The following is a 19927-nucleotide window of genomic DNA, read 5'->3' on the forward strand; positions in this document are numbered from 1 at the left end:
TGAATTTGGTTTGCTAATATTTTATTGGGGATTTTGCTTGTATGTTCATCAGAGATGTTATACTGCAGTTCTCTTTTTTAGTAGTGTCTTTATCTGGTTTTGCTATCAGGGTATTGCTAGCCTCATAGAATGAATTTGGAAGCTTGCTTTCCTCTTCTATTTTTTGGAATAGTTTGAGAAGAATAAATATTAACCCTTTTTTAAATGTTTGATGAAAATGTTTGAAGCCGGGGCGCCTGGGTGGCGCAGTCGGTTAAGCGTCTGACTTCAGCCAGGTCATGATCTTGTGGTCCGTGAGTTCGAGCCCCGCGTCAGGCTCTGGGCTGATGGCTCAGAGCCTGGAGCCTGTTTCCGATTCTGTGTCTCCCTCTCTCTCTGCCCCTCCCCGGTTCATGCTCTGTCTCTCTCTGTCCCAAAAATAAATAAACGTTGAAAAAAATAAATAAAAAAAAAATTAAAAAAAAAAAAAAAGAAAATGTTTGAAGCCATCCATTCCTGAGCTTTTGTTTGTTGAGAGGTTTTTGATCATTAATTCAGTTGCATTACTGGTTGTTGATTTGTTCAGATTTTCAATTTCTCCTGATACAGTTTTGGGAGGTTATGTTTCTAGGAAGTTACCCATTTCTTCTAGGTTGTCCCAATTTATTGATGTATAATTTTTTATAATATTTTCTTATAATTGCTTGTATTTCCATGGTGTTGGTTGTCAATTCTCCTCTTTCATTTCTGATTTTTTTATTTGAGTCTTCTCTTTATCTCTCTCTCTCTCTCTCTCTCTCTCTCTCGATAAGAATGGCTAAAGGTTTATAAATTGTGTTGATATTTTCAAACAACAAGTTCCTGATTTTATTGATTTGTTCTACTGTTGTCTTTTCAAAAAAAATTTCTAATTTTTTTAAAAATTATTTCCTTTCTTCTACTTGTTTGTTCTTCTTTTACTAGCTCCTTTAGGTATAAGGTTAGGTTGTTCATTTCAGCTGTTTCTTGCTTCTTGATGTAGCCCTGTGTTGCTGTAAACTTCCCTCTTAGAACAGCTTTATCTGTATCCCAGTGATATTGGACTATTGTGTTTTCATTTGTCTACATGTATTTTTTGATGGCCTTTTTGATTTCTTATTTAGTAGCATGTTATTTAACTTCCATGTATTTGACTTCTTTCCTGATTTTTTCTTGTGGTTGATTCTAGTGTCATAGCAGTGTGGTTGAAAAAGATACATGGTATAACTTCATTCTTTTTGAATTTTTTGAGCCTTGTATTGTTGCCTAACATGTGATCTATTCTGGAAAATGTTCCATGTGCACTGGAAAAGAATGTATGTTCTGTTTTAGGATGGAATGTTCTGAATATACCTGTTAGATGTCATTCACAGCCACTGTTTGATTTTTCATTTTCTGTTAGGATGATATATTTGTTGATGTAAGTGGGGTGTTAAAATCCCATACTATTATTGTATTACTATTGATTACTCTTTTTACATTTGTTATTGGTTGCTTTGTATATATGGGTGCTTTCATGTTATGTACGTAAGTATTTACAATTGCTACATCTTTTCATTGCATTTTTCCTTTTATGACTATGTAGTGTCCTTTTTTTGTCTTATTCCAGTGTTTGTTTTAAAGTCCAGTTTTTAACTTTTTTTAGTATAACCTCTGCATCCAACATGGGGCTTGAAGTCACAACTTCAAAATCACGAATTGCATGCCTTACAGACTGAGCCATCCAAAACCCTTAAAGTCCATTTTGTCCAATATAAGTATTGCTACCTCAACTTTCTTTTATCTTCAATTTGCATGATGTTTTTCTGTCCCTTTATTTTTAATCTACATGTGTCTTTAGTTGTAAAATGAGTATCTTGTAGGCAACCTATGGATGGGTCTTGTTTCTTTACCCATTCTATCACCGTATGTCTTTTGACTGGAGCATTTACTCCAGTTACACTCAAAGTAATTATTGATAGGTATGTACTTAAATGCCATTTCATTGCTTGTTTATGATTATTTTTGTAGTTCTCTATTCCTTTCTTCTCTTGCTCTCTTCTTTCAAGGTTTGGTGGCTTTCTTTAGTGACATACTTGGATTCCCTTCTATTTTTTTTTTTACAGACCTATTACTAGTTTATGATTCTGATTAGCATTAGGTTTATATATAAAATCTTATGCATCTAGCAGTCTATATTAAGTTGATGTTTGCTTCAGTCTGAACCCATTGTAAAAGCACTACATTTTTATTCCCCTCCCTCCCTCACAGTTTTACAAATAGGGTGTCATACTTTACATTCTTTTTTTTTTTTTTTTTTTTTTTTTTTAATTTTTTTTTTTTTTCAACGTTTATTTATTTTTGGGACAGAGAGAAACAGAGCATGAACGGGGGAGGGGCAGAGAGAGAGGGAGGCACAGAATCGGAAACAGGCTCCAGGCTCTGAGCCATCAGCCCAGAGCCCGACGCGGGGCTCGAACTCACGGACCGCGAGATCGTGACCTGGCTGAAGTCGGACGCTTAACCGACTGCGCCACCCAGGCGCCCCAACATTCTTGTATTTTGTGAATAACCCTTACCGATTTTTATAGATATACTTAATTTTACTACTTCTGTGTTTTCTACTTTTCTTACACCTACTTATGGTCTTTCCACTCCAAGAATCCCCTTTAACATTACTTGTAAGGTTAGTTTAGTGGTGAGAATTCCTTTAACTTTTGTTTGTCTGGGGAACTTTTTGTCTCTTCTTGTATTTTGAATGATAACCTTGCTTTACAGCATATTTTCAGCTGCACATTTTTCCCTTTCAGCGCTTTGAATATATCATGCCACTACATTCTGGCCTGCAGAGTTTCTGCTGAAAAATCCGCTGATATTTTTCTGGGGTTTCCCTTGTTTGTAACTATTTTCTCTTGCCGCTTCTAAGATTTTCTTTTTATCACTACCTTTTGCCATTTTAATTATTACATGTCTTGGTGTGGACTTCCGTGGGTTGATTTTGTTGGAGGATCTCTGTCTCCTGAATCTGAATTTTTGTGTTCTTCCCCACATTTGGGAAGTTTCCAGCTATTATTTCTTCAAATACATTTCCTACCCTTTTTACTCTCTATTCTTCTGGGATCCCTGTAATGCAGATGTTATTATACTTGATGGTGTCACTTAATTCCCTTATTCTATTCTCTTTTATTTGCTTTTTTTCTCTATCCTGTTCTCCTTGATTGCTTTCCATTACACTGTCCTCCAGGTCACTGATCCATCCTTCTGCTTCCTCTAGTTTACTCTTCATTTCCTCTACTGTTATCTCTCTTTTTTTTCATATATATAATTTATTGTCAAAATGGTTTCCATACAACACCCAGTGCTCATCCCAAAAGGTGCCCTCCTCAATACCCATCACCCACCCTCCCCTCCCTCCCACTCCCCATCAACCCTCAGTTTGTTCTCAGTTTTTAAGAGTCTTTTATGCTTTGGCTCTCTCCCACTCTAACCTCTTTTTTTTTTTTTTTTCCTTCCCCTCCCCCATGGGTTTCTGTTAAGTTTCTCAGGATCCACATAAGAGTGAAAACATATGGTATCTGTCTTTCTCTGTATGGCTTATTTCACTTAGCATCACACTCTCCACTTCCATCCACGTTGCTACAAAGGGCCATATTTTGTTCTTTCCCATTGCCCTGTATACTCCATTGTGTATATAAACCACAATTTCTTTATCCATTCATCAGTTGATGGACATTTAGGCTCTTTCCATAATTTGGCTATTGTTGAGAGTGCTGCCATAAACACTGGGGTACAAGTGCCCCTATGCATCAGTACTCCTGTATCCCTTGGGCATATTCCTAGCAGTGCTATTGCTGGGTCATAGGGTAGGTCTATTTTTAATTTTCTGAGGAACCTCCACACTGTTTTCCAGAGTGGCTACACCAATTTGCATTCCTACCAACAGTGCAGGAGGGTTCCCGTTTCTCCACATCCTCTCCAGCATCTGTAGTTTCCTGATTTGTTCATTTTGGCGACTCTGACTAGCATGAGGTGATATCTGAGTGTGGTTTTGACTTGTATTTCCCTGATAAGGAGCTATGTTGAGCATCTTTTCATGTGCCTGTTGGCCATCCGGATGTCTTCCTTAGAGAAGTGTCTATTCATGTTTTCTGCCCATTTCTTCACTGGGTTATTTCTTTTTCGGGTGTGGAGTTTGGTGAGCTCTTTATAGATTTTGGATGCTAGCCCTTTGTCCGATATGTCATTTGCAAATATCTTTTCCCATTCCGTTGGTTGCCTTTTAGTTTTGTTGGTTGTTTCCTTTGCTGTGCAGAAGCTTTTTATCTTCATAAGGTCCCAGTAGTTCATTTTTGCTTTTAATTCCCTTGCCTTCGGGGATGTGTCGAGTAAGAGATTGCTACGGCTGAGGTCAGAGAGGTCTTTTCCTGCTTTCTCCTCTAGGGTTTTGATGGTTTCCTGTCTCACATTCAGGTCCTTTATCCATTTTGAGTTTATTTTTGTGAATGGTGTGAGAAAGTGGTCTAGTTTCAACCTTCTGCATGTTGCTGTCCAGTTCTCCCAGCACCATTTGTTAAAGAGACTGTCTTTTTTCCATTGGATGTTCTTTCCTGCTTTGTCAAAGATGAGTTGGCCATACGTTTGTGGGTCTAGTTCTGGGGTTTCTATTCTATTCCATTGGTCTATGTGTCTGTTTTTGTTTCAATACCATGCTGTCTTGATGATGACAGCTTTGTAGTAGAGGCTAAAGTCTGGGATTGTGATGCCTCCTGCTTTGGTCTTCTTCCTCAAAATTCCTTTGGCTATTCGGGGCCTTTTGTGGTTCCATATGAATTTTAGGATTGCTTGTTCTAGCTTTGAGAAGAATGCTGGTGCAATTTTGATTGGGATTGCATTGAATGTGTAGATAGCTTTGGGTAGTATTGACATTTTGACAATATTTATTCTTCCAATCCATGAGCAGGGAATGTCTTTCCATTTCTTTATATCTTCTTCAATTTCCTTCATAAGCTTTCTATAGTTTTCAGCATACAGATCTGTTACATCTTTGGTTAGGTTTATTCCTAGGTATTTTATGCTTCTTGGTGCAATTGTGAATGGGATCAGTTTCTTTATTTGTCTTTCTGTTTCTTCATTGTTAGTGTATAAGAATGCAACTGATTTCTGTACATTGATTTTGTATCCTGCAACTTTGCTGAATTCATGTATCAGTTCTAGCAGACTTTTGGTGGAGTCTATCAGATTTTCCATGTATAGTATCATGTCATCTGCAAAAAGTGAAAGCTTGACTTCATCTTTGCCAATTTTGATGCCTTTGATTTCCTTTTGTTGTCTGATTGCTGATGCTAGAACTTCCAACACTATGTTAAACAACAGTGGTGAGAGTGGGCATCCCTGTCGTGTTCCTGATCTCAGGGAAAAAGCTCTCAGTTTTTCCCCATTGAGGATGATGTTAGCTGTGGGCTTTTCATAAATGGCTTTTATGATCTTTAAGTATGTTCCTTCTATCCCAACTTTCTCAAGGGTTTTTATTAAGAATGGGTGCTGAATTTTGTCAAAGGCCTTTTCTGCATCGATTGATAGGATCATATGCTTCTTTTCTTTTATTAATGTGATGTATCACGTTGATTGGTTTGCGAATGTTGAACCAGCCCTGCATCCCATGAATGAATCCCACTTGATCATGGTGAATAATTCTTTTTATATGCTGTTGAATTCGATTTGTTAGTATCTTATTGAGAATTTTTGCATCCATATTCATCAGGGATATTGGCCTGTAGTTCTCTTTTTTTACTGGGTCTGTGTCTGGTTTGGGAATCAAAGTAATACTGGCTTCATAGAATGAGTCTGGAAGTTTTCCTTCCCTTTCTATTTCTTGGAATATCTTGAGAAGGATAGGTATTATCTCTGCTTTAAACATCTGGTAGAACTCCCCTGGGAAGCCATCTGGTCCTGGACTCTTATTTGTTGGGAGATTTTTGATAACCGATTCCATTTCTTCGCTGGTTATGGGTCTGTTCAAGCTTTCTGTTTCCTCCTGATTGAGTTTTGGAAGAGTGTGGGTGTTTAGGAATTTGTCCATTTCTTCCAAGTTGTCTAATTTGTTGGCATATAATTTTTCATAGTATTCCCTGATAATTGCTTGTATCTCTGAGGGATTGGTTGTAATAATTCCATTTTCATTCATGATTTTATCTATTTGGGTCATCTCCCTTTTCTTTTTGAGAAGCCTGGCTAGAGGTTTTGTTTATTTTTTCAAAAAACCAACTCTTGGTTTCGTTGATCTGCTCTACAGTTTTTTTAGATTCTATACTGTTTATTTCTGCTCTGATCTTTATTATTTCTCTTCTTCTGCTGGGTTTAGGCTGTCTTTGCTGTTCTGCTTCTATTTCCTTTAGGTGTGCTGTTAGATTTTGTATTTGGGATTTTTCTTGTTTCTTGAGATAGGCCTGGGTTGCAATGTATTTTCCTCTCAGGACTGCCTTCGCTGCGTCCCAAAGCGTTTGGATTGTTGTATTCTCATTTTCGTTTATTTCCATATATTTTTTAATTTCCTCTCTAATTGCCTGGTTGACCCACTCATTCTTTAGTAGGGTGTTCTTTAACTTCCATGCTTTTGGAGGTTTTCCAGACTTTTTCCTGTGGTTGCTTTCAAGCTTCGTAGCATTGTGGTCTGAAAGTATGCATGGTATAATTTCAATTCTTGTATACTTATGAAGGGCTGTTTTGTGACCCAGTATATGATCTATCTTGGAGAATGTTCCATGTGCACTCGAGAAGAAAGTATATTCTGTTGCTTTGGGATGCAGAGTTCTAAATATATCTGTCAAGTCCATCTGATCCAATGTATCATTCAGGGCCCTTGTTTCTTTATTGACCGTGTGTCTAGATGATCTATCCATTTCTGTAAGTGGGGTGTTAAAGTCCCCTGCAATTACCACATTCTTATCAATAAGGTTGTTTATGTTTATGGGTAATTGTTTTATATATTTGGGGGCTCCCGTATTCGGCGCATAGACATTTATAACTGTTAGCTCTTCCTGATGGATAGACCCTGTAATTATTATATAATGCCCTTCTTCATCTCTTGTTACAGCCTTTAATTTAAAGTCTAGTTTGTCTGATATAAGTATGGCTACTCCAGCTTTCTTTTGGTTTCCAGTGGCAAGATAAATAGTTCTCCATCCCCTCACTCTCAATCTAAAGGTGTCCTCATGTCTAAAATGAGTCTCTTGTAGACAGCAAATAGATGGGTCTTGTTTTTTTATCCATTCTGATACCCTATGTCTTTTGGTTGGCCCATTTAGTCCATTTACATTCAGTGTTATTATAGAAAGATATGGGTTTAGAGTCATTGTGATGTCTGTATGTTTTATGCTTGTAGCAATGTCCCTGGTACTTTGTCTCATAGGATTCCCCTTAGGATCTCTTGTAGGGCTGGTTTAGTGGTGACGAATTCCTTCAGCTTTTGTTTGTTTGGAAAGACCTTTATCTCTCCTTCTATTCTAAATGACAGACTTGCTGGATAAAGGATTCTCAGCTGCATATTTTTTTCTGTTCATCACATTGAAGATCTCGTGCCAATCCTTTCTGGCCTGCCAAGTTTCAAAAGAGAGATCAGTCACGAGTCTTATAGGTCTCCCTTTATATGTTAGGGCTCGTTTATCCCTTGCTGCTTTCAGAATTTTCTCTTTATCCTTGTATTTTGCCAGTTTCACTATGATATGTCGTGCAGAAGATCGATTCAAGTTCCGTCTGAAGGGAGTTCTCTGTGCCTCTTGGATTTCAATGCCTTTTTCCTTCCCTAGTTCAGGGAAGTTCTCAGCTATTATTTCTTCAAGTACCCCTTCAGCACCTTTCCCTCTCTCTTCCTCCTCTGGGATACCAATTATGCGTATATTATTTCTTTTTAGTGTATCACTTAGTTCTCTAATTTTCCCCTCATACTCCTGGATTCTTTTTATCTCTCTTTTTCTCAGCTTCCTCCTTTTCCATAATTTTATCTTCTAGTTCACGTATTCTCTCCTCTGCCTCTTCATTCCGAGCCGTGGATGTTTCCATTTTGTTTTGCATCTCGTTTAAAGCGGTTTTCACCTCCTCCTGACTGTTCCTTAGTCCCTTGATCTCTGTAGCAATAGATTCTCTGCTGTCCTCTATACTGTTTTCAAGCCCAGCGATTAATTTTATGACTATTATTCTAAATTCACTTTCTGTTATATCATTTAAATCCTTTTTGATCAGTTCATTAGCTGTTGTTATTTCCTGGAGATTCTTTTGAGGGGAATTCTTCTGTTTGGTCATTTTGGATAGTCCTTGGAGTGGTGAGGACCTGCAGGGCACTTCCCCTGTGCTGTCTTGAATAACTGGAGTTGGTGGGCGGGGACACAGTCAGACCTGATGTCTGCCCCCAGCCCACCGTTGGGGCCACAGTCAGACTGGTGTGTACCTTCTCTTCCCCTCTCCTAGGGGCAGGATTCACTGTGTGGTGGCGTGGCCCGTCTGGACTACTTGCACACTGCCAGGCTTGTGGTGATGGGGATCTGGCGTATTAGCTGGGGTGGGTAGGCAAGTTGCATGGGGGCAGGAGGGGCAGGCTTAGCTCGCTTCTCCTTAGGTGATCCACTTCAGGAGGGGCCCTGTGGCAGCGGGAGGGAGTCAGACCCGCTGCCAGAGGGGTGGCTCCGCAGTAGCACAGCGTTGGGTGTTTGCGCGGAGCGAGCAAGTTCCCTGGCAGGTACTGGTTCCCTTTGGGATTTTGGCTGGGGGAGGGGCGAGGGAGATGGTGCTGGCGAGCGCCTTTGTTCCCCACCAAACTGAGCTCTGTCGTCCCGGGGCTCAGCAACTCTCCCTCCCTTTGTCCTCCAGCCTTCCCGCTTTCCGAGCAGAGCTGTTAACTTATGACCTCCCAGATGCTAAGTCCCACTTGCTGTCGGAACACACTTAGTTTGGCCCCTCCGCTTTTGCGAGCCAGATCGGGGGCTCTGCTTGGCTGGCGGGCCGCCCCTCTGCCCTGGCTCCCTCCGGCCAGTCCGTGCAGCACGCACTGCCTCTCCGCCCTTCCTACCCTCTTCCGTGGGCCTCTCATCTGTGCTTGGCTCCGGAGACTCCGTTCTGCTAATCTGGTGGTTTTCTGGGTTATTAAAGGTGTAAGTGGAATCTAAGTGATCAGCAGGACGCGGGGTGAGCCCAGCATCCTCCTATGCCGCCATCTTCCCAGCATCCCCTCTACTGTTTTAAAATGGCTTTTTCTTTAGTGTTTATTTTTGGGAGAAAAAGCACGTGAGTAGGGGAGGGGCAGAAAGCAAGGAAGATAGAGAATCCGAAGCAGGCTCTGCACTGTCCACGCAAAACCCATAAACTGTGAGAACGTGACCTGAGCTGAAGTCGAATGATCAACTGACTGAGCCACCCAGCCACCCCTATTCCCTCTAGTATATTTTTAATTTTAGTTTTTGAGTTCTTTATCTCTGCTTGGTTCTTTTTTATATTTTCTGTGTCTTTGTTGAGAGTTTCACTGAGGTCCTCCCATATTTTCTCAAGCTCAGTGATTATGACCATTACTTTCTGTATCAGATATATTTCTTATCTCCATTTTGTTAATTCTTTTGTTGTGATTTTTGTCCCTTCTTTCATTTGGGACACAGTCCTTGGTCTCCTCATTTCTGTCTAACTTTCTGTGTCTTTTTCTATGTTTTAGGAAAGTTAGCCATGTCTCTGGCTCTTGAAAGTAGTGGCCTTATGAAGAAAAGGTCCTATAGTGCCCTATAGAGCAATCTCCCATTTACCAGAACCTGGAGCTTCAGGGGCATCTCCTATGTGTGTCGAATACACCCTATTGCTGTGACTGAGCTGCAGTTCTCTTCAGTCATATGCAATGACTGTTTTTGACTGTTTTGGGCAGGGTTTGGTTTCTGTGTTGCTAGTGGGCCAGTATGGGGCTGCATTGGGCTTGAGTTGAGTCAGACCAGGAATTTGCCAAAGCTGTGGTCATGCTAAACTGCAGAGTGCTTTCCTTTGTTGTCCCCTGAGAGGCTTTCGTTGGTGGGTGGGGACTGCAGTCAGACCAGGTGTCTATTCCCAGCCCACTTCTGGGGCTTCAATGGAGCTGGGTGTATGGGTAAATTTCCCTCTCATGAGGGCAGCAGTTTTTTTGAAGTTGTCACTGTCAGGGCTGTTTGCACAGTGTTAGGCTTATAGTGCCTCTTTGGAAGAATTCCTCCCTAGGGCAGGTTGGATGGTGTGGGTCTGCAGAACATCATGGGGGTGGGGCATGCAGTTAGCAAGGTTGGAGCAGAGGGCCCCTGGAGCCACTTTGGAGAGTTCAGAAGTGCAAGTTAGAGGGAGTAGTCCACAGGAGAGCACAGGCTCAGAAGGCATGTTAACAAGCTACATGGAGAGTGTCTGTGCTGATTCTGCAGGTGTCTGCATATATAGGCTGGGGGACAGGGGAGGGAGAGGTGAATTCTTCAGTGTTCATGATCAATCCAGAGTCGTATTATGTTATATTGTATTATACTTAGTTAAGAAAAATGAAGTGTTTTGGCAAATTATATACCTATATATAGTGCAAATTACATATTTAGAAAGTAAGGAATTTTCAGGCTTTAGCTAGATTCCAGAGAATAAATTGTATTCATCAAATAGTTCTGTCATGCCCATGAGGGCTTAATAATGAGCTGATTTCCTTTGAAAAATAGAACAACTCACTGAACTTTAACTGGAAGCTATCCTGTTTTTTTCCAAACTGTTTCTCAGGAGAGCTGGACTCCTGCTTCATAGAGAGATTTTGTGTTTATAAATCCATGGTATTTTGATTTTATGTATATCCATAAGGATATGCTTAGGTTAGAGAGTTGAAGGTATATTCAGAGGGCTTATGAAATGGCCAGTTAATACTGACACATATTTCAACATAGTTACGCATAAAGAATCAAACTTCACATGATATTTTTTTACCAAAATGCCAAGTAAAATAACTTTACGTAAGCAAGACAAAGATCCTTTTCAAGGATCTGGAAGCATTTATTGGGAAAGGTAAAATATAATAATAGAATTTAAGTTGTACTTTCTGGACTTACCTTTTGAGAATGGTTATGAAAAAGATAGGATAATCAGAGGTACTTTTAGATGGTTGCTTCTTTACACATTTTAGTCATTTTTAAAAATATTTATTTATTTATTTAAATGTTTTATTTATTTTTGAGAGAGAAAGAGAGAGACAGAATGGCAAGTGGAGGAGGGGTAGAGAGAGAGGGAGACACACAGTCCAAAGCAGGCTCCAGGCTCTGAGCTGTCAGCACAGAGCCCAACACGGGACTCAAACTCACGGACCAAAAGATCATGACCTGAGCCGAAGTTGGACGCTTAACAGACTGAGCCACCCAGACGCCCCTGCTTCTTTACACATTTTGTGTATCTGCCATGGCCCACTCAATACATTTACTTGATATTAGTTGCAAATACGTTTTTTCAATTTTCATGAAAATGCTCTCTTTGAAATATTTTGTAGATTTAATTTAAATATTTGGTTACAACTGAACTTGGGCATATGTACTTAAAGCACTTTCAAAGTGCTTTACACAGAGTGTTTTTTGTATACATTTGAAGTTAACATGATTTAAAATAGGAAGTTATAACTACATGAAAATTTATTCAAAACTCTAACCACAGAGAATAAACCTATAGTACAAACATAGAAGATAGAATGGGGGCCCCTGGGTGGCTCAGTCAGTTAACCATCTAACTCTTTATTTCCCCTCAGGTCATGATCTTACGGTTTTTGAGATGGAGCCCCTTGTCAGAGCCCCTCATCAGGCTCTGCGCTGACGGTGCAAAGACTGGGATTCTCTTTCTCCCTCCCTCTCACTCTCCCCACCCTCACACTCACTCACATGTGTATGCTCTCTCTCTCAAAATAAATAAATAAACATTTTTAAAAATTATAAAAAGAAAGAATGGCAACAAATCATTACAAAAAAATCATCAGATAACAAAGGAAAACAAAAGTGGAAGAGAGACACAAAACTGCAAAACAGAATGGCAGTAATTAGGATTAAACTCATCAATCAAAAGGCATAGAGTGACTGAATGGATTAAAAGAGTAAGAGCCAGTGATATCCTGTCAACAAGAGACTCATTTCAGATTTAAAGACATACGTAGGCTGAAAGTGAAGGAATGGAAAAAGATATTTCATGCAAATGGTAACCAAAAGAAAGCAGGGTGTCTGTACTCAAAATAGACTTTAAGTCTAAAACTGTCTCTAGAGGTAAAGAAGGTCATTATATAATGATAAAAGGTTCAGCTCAGCAGGAAGATGTGTGTGTGTATGTGTATGTACATACACATATGTGCATATACATATATAAAGTCTCTGGATATTAAATATCTGGAAAGGAAATTTAAAAACAATCCTATTCACAGTGGCAGCAAGAATACAATATTTAGGAGTAAATTTAACCAAAGAGGTAAAAGATTGATACCCTGAAAATATTAAAACGTTGACAAAGGAAATTAAGATACTGGTAAATAAAAAAGATATCTTGTGTTCATGGATTGGAAGAATTAATATTATTAAAATGTACATAGTATCCAAAGTGATATGCAGATTCAGTGCAATCCCTATCAAAATCCCAATGTCATTTTTCACATAAATAGAAAACATTCATATTTTAGACCCTGAATAGCCAAATCAGTTTTCAGAACTGATTTCAGAAAGAAGAACAAAGCTAAAGACATCACATTTCTTGGTTTCAAAATATATTATAAATTATAGTAATCAAAAAAGTATGGTACTGACATTGAAACAGACATATAGGCCATTGGAACAGAATAGAGAGCCCCCAAATAAGTCCATGAATCTACACGTCAGCTGATCTTTGACAAGCTTACCAAGAACCCACAAAAGGAGTAGTGTTGGGAAAACTGAATATCCACATACAGAAGAATGAAATTGGATTCTTCTCTTACCATTTACAAAAATAAATTCAAAATAGATTAAAGATTTAAATCTAAGACCTGAAACTGTAAAAATACAAAAGAAAACAGGGAAATAACTTTTGACATTAGTCTCGGCAATCATATTTTTGCTTATTATACCAAAAGCACAGGCAATAAAAGCAAAAATAGAAAAATGGATTGTATGAAATTTAAAAAATTCTGCACAAAAAACATTAGAGTAAAATGGCAACATACCAAATGGAAGAAAATATTTTCAACATCTGTCTAATAAGGAGTTAATATTCAAAATCTATAAGGGACTCATAATAGCAAAAATCTAACTCAGCTTAAAAATGGGCAAAGGACTTGAATAGACATTTCTCCAGGGAAGACATGCAAATGACCAATAGGTATATGAAAAGATGCTTAACTTCACTAATCATCAGGGACATGCAAATCACAGTCACAATGAAATACCTTCTTACTTAGAATGTCTGTTATCAGGTGTTAGAAAACAACTGTTGGTGAGGATATGGAAAAAGGGAGCCCTCATGCCCAGTTGGTAGTACTATAGATGGGTATGGTCACTTTGAAAAAGAGTAGGAGGTTCCTCAAAATATTAAAAATAGAACTATCTTATGTTTAAGCAATCCCACTTCTAGGTATTTATCCAAAGGAAGTGGAGTTAGAATCTCAAAAAGATATCTCCATTTAGGTGTTGATTTCAGCCTTATTTACAGTAGTCAAGAGGTGGAAACAACCTCAGTGTTCACTGATGGATGAATGGATAAAGAAAATGTGATATATGAAGATTCTGTGTCTATATACACACATAAACACAATGGAATATTATTCCACCTTTAAAAAAAGGAAGGAAATCCTGCCATTTGCAACAACATGGATAAACCTTGAAGGCATTATGCTAAGTGAACTAAATCAGATGTAGAAAAACAAATAGTGCATAATTTCATTTATATGTGGAATCCAAAATAGTCAAACTTACAGAAGCAGAGAGTAGAATGGTTATTACCAATTCTGGCCCAGATAGAGGGGGAAATGAGGAGATGTTGGTCTATAAGTACAAAGTTTCAGTTATGCAGGATGAATAAATCATGGAGATCTAATGTTAAGCAACATGACTGTACTTAACAATACTGTATTGTGTACTTGAAATGTTCTGAGAGGGTACATCTCAAGTGTTCTTATCACACACAAAAAAGAGGTAACTGTGAGGTGATGGATATGTTAATTATCTTGTGATTACTTCACATTGTATATGCATATCAAATCAAGTTGTATACTCTAGATGTATACAATTTAAAAAAAATTTTTTAATGTTTATTTTTGAGAGAGGGAGAGAGAGAGCTTAAGTAGGGGGGTGCAGAGAGAGAGGGAGACACGGAATCTGAAGCAGGCTTCTGGCTCTGAGCTGTCAGCACAGAGCCGGATGCAAGGCTTCAACTCATGAACCACGAGATCATGATCTGAGCTGAAGTTGGACGGTTAACTGACTGAGCCATCCAGGTGCCCCTAGATGTATGCAATTTTTAATTGCTGATTATACCTCAGTAAAGCTATGGAGCAAGATATTGAATTATATTTTTTGTGGCAAACTTCTTGCACAATTTCTATTGAAAATCTGAAGAGAAATTAGCTATCTAGCAATTTAGGGGTAGATACCACAGGGAAGTTCTTAAAATTAGTGTGGTAAATATAATATGGATATGTTAATAAATTTCCTTTATTGTATTTTCCTGTAAAATTGTTACCTTAGTGAGAGAATATTCAGTTGTTAATGAGAGACTTAGAACATAGATATAAGTGACAAGTAGTATCTATCTCATATACAATAATTTAATTATTAAATTAGCTCATTAGTGTTAGCATTGGTTAGCGTTTTTATTAAAGTTAAATGCTAACTTCATAAAATTTTGCCTTTAATTTTCACTGATTTGACCGCAAGGTAATGACAGTAATTGTTGAGTGACTTAAGATGAACCTACTTTTAAGCTTGGCCAATGAGAAAAATACCCTCATTTTACTTCGCTTGTAAAAAAAAAAAGTCCAACCAACTCTTAAGCACAAATGGAATTTGTTAGATTGATATCAGTGACTCAAGCAATGGATAGAAAGACTAGAAAAGTAGGCTTGGAGAGAGGTAGGTTGAGCTACTTCAGAGAGTTGGGAAGTAGAACTCCACGTATATCTCTTTGCTGGTGCATTTTGGTCAGGGCCCGTTGCTAGAATGAATAAACTACTTTGTCTCTTTATTATCTAAATAGACTGAGCCAAGATTCAGAATTCAAGGGTGGGTTTTCAAGGTGCCTTAATGGCCCCTAGTATACTGAAGTGGTGAAAGGGCCTTACACAAAGGTCCTCCAGGAAACTTTCCCTTTGTAGTATCAAGTTGAATGCCAGCATTGTGTGTTTCCCTCCATATTCCTCACAGAAGGTGGAAAACAGATGCAGCATGAAGTTATGCCCATCCAGTACACTGAAATCTCTTATCTCCTGCTTCAAAGGACCAGGCAGTTTCCCTTAGAAAACAATGTCGTTAGGATTTCTAAACACAAAAGTCTAAAGACAATACAATAATTTGTCATTAGACTAAAATTTTCCATGGACTAATATGTAAAAACTTGTGTAAAACTTAGTTCTTTTTTTTTTCATTCTATGCAGTGTAAAACTTTGCTTTTCCAGAAAGAATATATTCTAAGTTGGAAGTTGTTCAGTTACTTGTCATTAACTGAATTTTTCCAATGTCATTTCCTCACAGATGCCCATTTGCCTTCCTTGCATTCTGCTATAAATACTTCCTATAAACCAATTATGACATTGAAGTTGTTTTCCAGTGACAGTCAGTAGAGACCCTAGAGAGTGAATATGTGAAGGAGAAAAATCTAATAAGCGAAGCCTAGGGGCACCTGGGTGGCTCAGTCGGTTAGGTGTCCAACTCTTGATTTCTGTTCAGGTGATGATTTCATGGTTTGTGAGTCTGAGCCCTGTGTCAGGCTCCGCACTGACCACACATGGAGCCTGCTTGGGATTTTCTCTCTGTCCCTTCTCTGCTTGCACGGGTACTTGCTCACACCCTCTCTTTCTCAAAATAAATAAACTTAAAAAAAAAAGCCAAAATAATGGTACTTTATCGTAATAAATTATCTGGCCAGTAATCCCCTTTTTGGCGTCACAAGATTTTTTTCTATCAGTCTTGTAATTTTTCTGAACTCCTTACTGTTTTCATAAAAACCTAGGTTAAGGTTTTTAAATTTTTCTTTCTTCTTAAATTTTTCATTCTTTTCCTGTGTAATTGTTGAAAGTAGTCAAAACGAGTATCTTCTTATGATACATTCTCACGGACTTCTGCCTGTTTTACTTTTTTAGTATTCAATTCTGAGAATCTAGTATTTACATCAAATACTATTTCTTTGTGGGTATAGTGGAGCAAATATTTTTAAATGTACACAGATATCCTGTAAAATCAGAAATATTCATAGTTAGACTGTTAGAGACATATACATGGTGTTGTTCCATTTGAATCATTTCCAGCTAGAGGTTTTGTGCAGGCTAATTTTCTTTAGTGAAGGGTTGTCTTGCCAGCACACTGTTGACTCTGCCATCCACAATAGGACAGTTGTTCCTACTTCCCTGCTTCTGAGCTGATGGCTCAAGACTTTGGTACACTCAAGTCATGGACTCCTGTTGGAGAATGTGGCTTGCCTAGGTTGTATTTTGAAGCCTTAGTTAGAAGTAGAATACAACCTTTGCAAACAGAATTACACTTTATTTTTTAATAGTTTTTATTTTTAAGTACGTCTACACCCAACGTGGGGCTTGAACTTAAAACCCCTGGATCAAGAGTCGCATGCTCCACCTGAGCCAGCCAGCCCCGCCCCCCCAGAATTATGCTTTTAAACTTAAAAAAAAATTTTTTAATGGTTTTATTTTATTTTTGAGAGAGAGAGAGACAGAGAGACAGAGAGAGAGAGAGACTGAGAGAGACTATGAGTTGGGGAGGGGCAGAGAGAGTGAGGGAGACCCAAAATCTGAAACAGGCTCCAGGCTCTGAGCTGTCAGCCCAGAGCCTGACCAAGGGCTCAAACTCACCAATGGTAAGGTCATGACCTGAGCTGAAGTCAGAAGTTGAAGCCACCCAGGTGCCCCTAGAATTATGCTTTTAAATTATCTTTACCAACTCAAATGTTGAATTAGTCTTGTGACAGTGATTTGTGAGGTTTAAATTTTGGCAAAAATTAACTTCTTTTGAAAATTGTTATTAACGGTTCTACAAAAAAATGAGAATAAACCATGTATTATAATGGCCTCATTCTGTAAATGGAAATATTTCCAGTGGGTTGTATTGTTCAATGTAGTTATCATTGATTTAATTATTTTCTTTTTTTTTAAATGTTGATTTATTTTGAGGAAGAGAGAGAGCATGCATGAGCAGGGGAGGGGCAGAGAGAGAGAGAGAGAGAGAGAGGATGAGAGAGAATCCCATATGGGGCTCAAACTCATAAACCGTGGGATCATGACTTGAGCTGAAATCAAGAGTAGGATGCTCACCCAACTAAGCCACCCACGTGTCCTGATGGAATTATTTTTATAAAGATTTATTGGTGGTCACTTTTATAAAAAAAATTGCAGAAACCTTATGGATTTTTAATTTTATGTTTTTCTGATGTGGTTTTATTTTTTATTCATTTTAATTGTTTTTTGTTTACTGAGTTAAATGACTTTAACAGATTGTGAATTTTGAAGCTAAAAAATCATACACATGCAATCTTTTCTTATTTTAACTGGCATCTGATAATCTATAACTTTAAGATATCATCCTAGTTTTTTAGGTAAGATGTGAAATTCAGCTTTAGTCCTTTAGTAACATCTCTGTAAAAGATTGAAAGTCTGCATTTCACACGTTAGTGATTTGTTACAGCCTTTGGAGAAAAAGTGAAAAACACATATTGTAGGAGATAGTCATAGCCCCAACTAGTCTTCCTGTAGTTCTGTTGACAATCTGTTAACGTACCATTTTAAAAGATGAATTTTGGGGGCCAGGTTGATACCATTAGGTTCCTCTGCCATTGCAGAACAGTGAAGACAAAAGCACTCACCATCTTAATATTCACAGGACTGTGCTAAAGAATAATGATTTAAGATCAAGACAAGAGTTAACTGCCCACCTCACCAACCAGTGGCCTTCCCCAGGAGCTCTGGATGTCAATGCTGTTGCCTTGGATACGTTGCTTTACCGAAAACACAATAAACAGTGGTATGAGTAAGTGTAATACTTTTTTTTCCAACTAATTACAAATTTAGTTCTACCAAAACATTTGGTTATCCACTTTGGTTTCTCACGTATTCGTCTTTCTGAATTCATTATTACTTTAGGGCAAAAGTAGAATTTAAGACTACTTTGGCTTGATAAAGTCAGATTAAGGCAGTAAATATGTTAGTATTTTGAAGCCAAGGCACCCTGGGGAAGTAAAGTATCTAAGAAATTCTTAAGCAGTATTGTACCTGCTACCTGCTTCTCCTTTAGTCTTCAGCCAGTCCTTCAGTTAAGTCTATGAGCTCATATTTAATGAGCCACCTATTTTTGAATTTTAGCTTTGGTATTTGTATTTGCCTTAGGAATAATTGTCCTGCTAGTGAGAAAAAATTCCATCTCATGAAAGAATGGAAAGATACTTACCTGTTCTTGGTGGGTCTGAAAGAGTTTTGCTTATTTTCAATAAATCTAATTTTTGGAGGCTATAGAAGATATAATCACCCCACCTGTTGGCCACAAGATCCTTTACCTATTTTTTATCCCTTTTCAGGACTATTTCATTAAGTCAGAGTGTCGCAATGTTGAGAAATCTGCCAAATCTTAGGCTGCATTCCTTTATGGTGTCTTCGTTTTGAACTTAAATTTTGTATTACCTTCTTTTGGCTTTTAGACATTTTGTCCATCTTGATAACTTTTTGGTTATCTTTATTTTCCTATCTTCAGCTAATTTTCTAATTATTTCCCTGTTGTCCCTCCATCCCCTTCTGTTCTCTCCCTTTCCTCCTCCCCCCCACTTTCTTCTCTTTCCTTTCTTCTCCCCTCCCTGCCTGCCTCCCTCTTTTTTTGTTTGTTTCTTTCTCTACTCTTCTTTTAGAGTTCTTGTATTTACACTTCACTGGTAGAGTTACCCACTTCCATTTGTGCTTCTTAGGGTGCTTTTCACTAGGTAGTTAGTAGCTAGACATTTCTACAGGGATTATTTCAGCATAGACTTAATTTCCGCCTGTTTACTATGTGATTTTTTTTCATTTATCAGAGGGAATACTCAAAATAAATTTGAGCTTCTGTTGCCTTTTTTGCTTGTTGGTTTCACTGATTGCTAGAGATAAGGAAGAGCGAGCAGATTATTTACAGAATAAATCATTAGAACTGTTTTAATTATCTACTAACCCATGATTCAAGGTATTGACTGAAGCTTTCATGGATTGGGATCTAGTTCCCTTATATACCCCTATGAAAAATTTGAATAACTAGAGTATATCTTGTTATACTGGTATATAATTTTATTTTTCTATAATGTATGTAAGTAATAAAAATATTAGTTTATTCATATTTCTGATATATGATGAAAAAACTGAATCTATTTTAATACTTGGTTCTTATTTCTATATAACATACAAGATACTCTTGCTTTTATAACTATAAAAATATTGAAAGATTAACTCCTGACAAGTTAAAAGACTAGTAATACGTTTTTTTACTACAATATCCACATTGTTACTTTAGGTAGTACAAGGTAAAATATTTTAGCCAAAAAGATGTGTTTGTAGCCCTGGCTGCCTGTAGAGCTACCTATTGAGGAACCAGTGAGTCTAAATGGAAGAGTTACTTAAAGTTTACCTATGTATGTGGTAATAATGACTAGCTTTTACAAAGTATTATAGCAGCAGCAAAAGTAATTGGAGTATCAGAAAAGAAAGTAGTGAAATTGTTTGACATAGATCCCGATTTTATACTCCTTGACT

The 19927-nt window shown here is 37.9% G+C and overlaps 1 protein-coding gene across 6 annotated transcripts in view; it reads left to right on the forward strand.

The window, feature by feature from the left end:
• RUNDC3B (RUN domain containing 3B) overlaps positions 1-19927 on the forward strand; it is a 148529-nt gene that overhangs the window by 107844 nt on the left and 20758 nt on the right. For 4 of the 6 annotated variants that reach the window (XM_045494700.1, XM_045494701.1, XM_045494705.1 and 1 more), the window contains one exon: positions 18042-18188. The exons of the other annotated variants lie outside the window; for them this stretch is intronic. In XM_045494700.1, the coding sequence (XP_045350656.1) occupies positions 18042-18188 (147 nt within the window). The remainder of the gene's footprint in view (positions 1-18041; positions 18189-19927) is intronic. 6 annotated transcript variants of the gene reach the window in all.

Source organism: Leopardus geoffroyi, chromosome A2 (genome assembly GCF_018350155.1).
Source record: "Leopardus geoffroyi isolate Oge1 chromosome A2, O.geoffroyi_Oge1_pat1.0, whole genome shotgun sequence".
In the NCBI taxonomy this organism is placed as follows: domain Eukaryota; kingdom Metazoa; phylum Chordata; class Mammalia; order Carnivora; family Felidae; genus Leopardus; species Leopardus geoffroyi.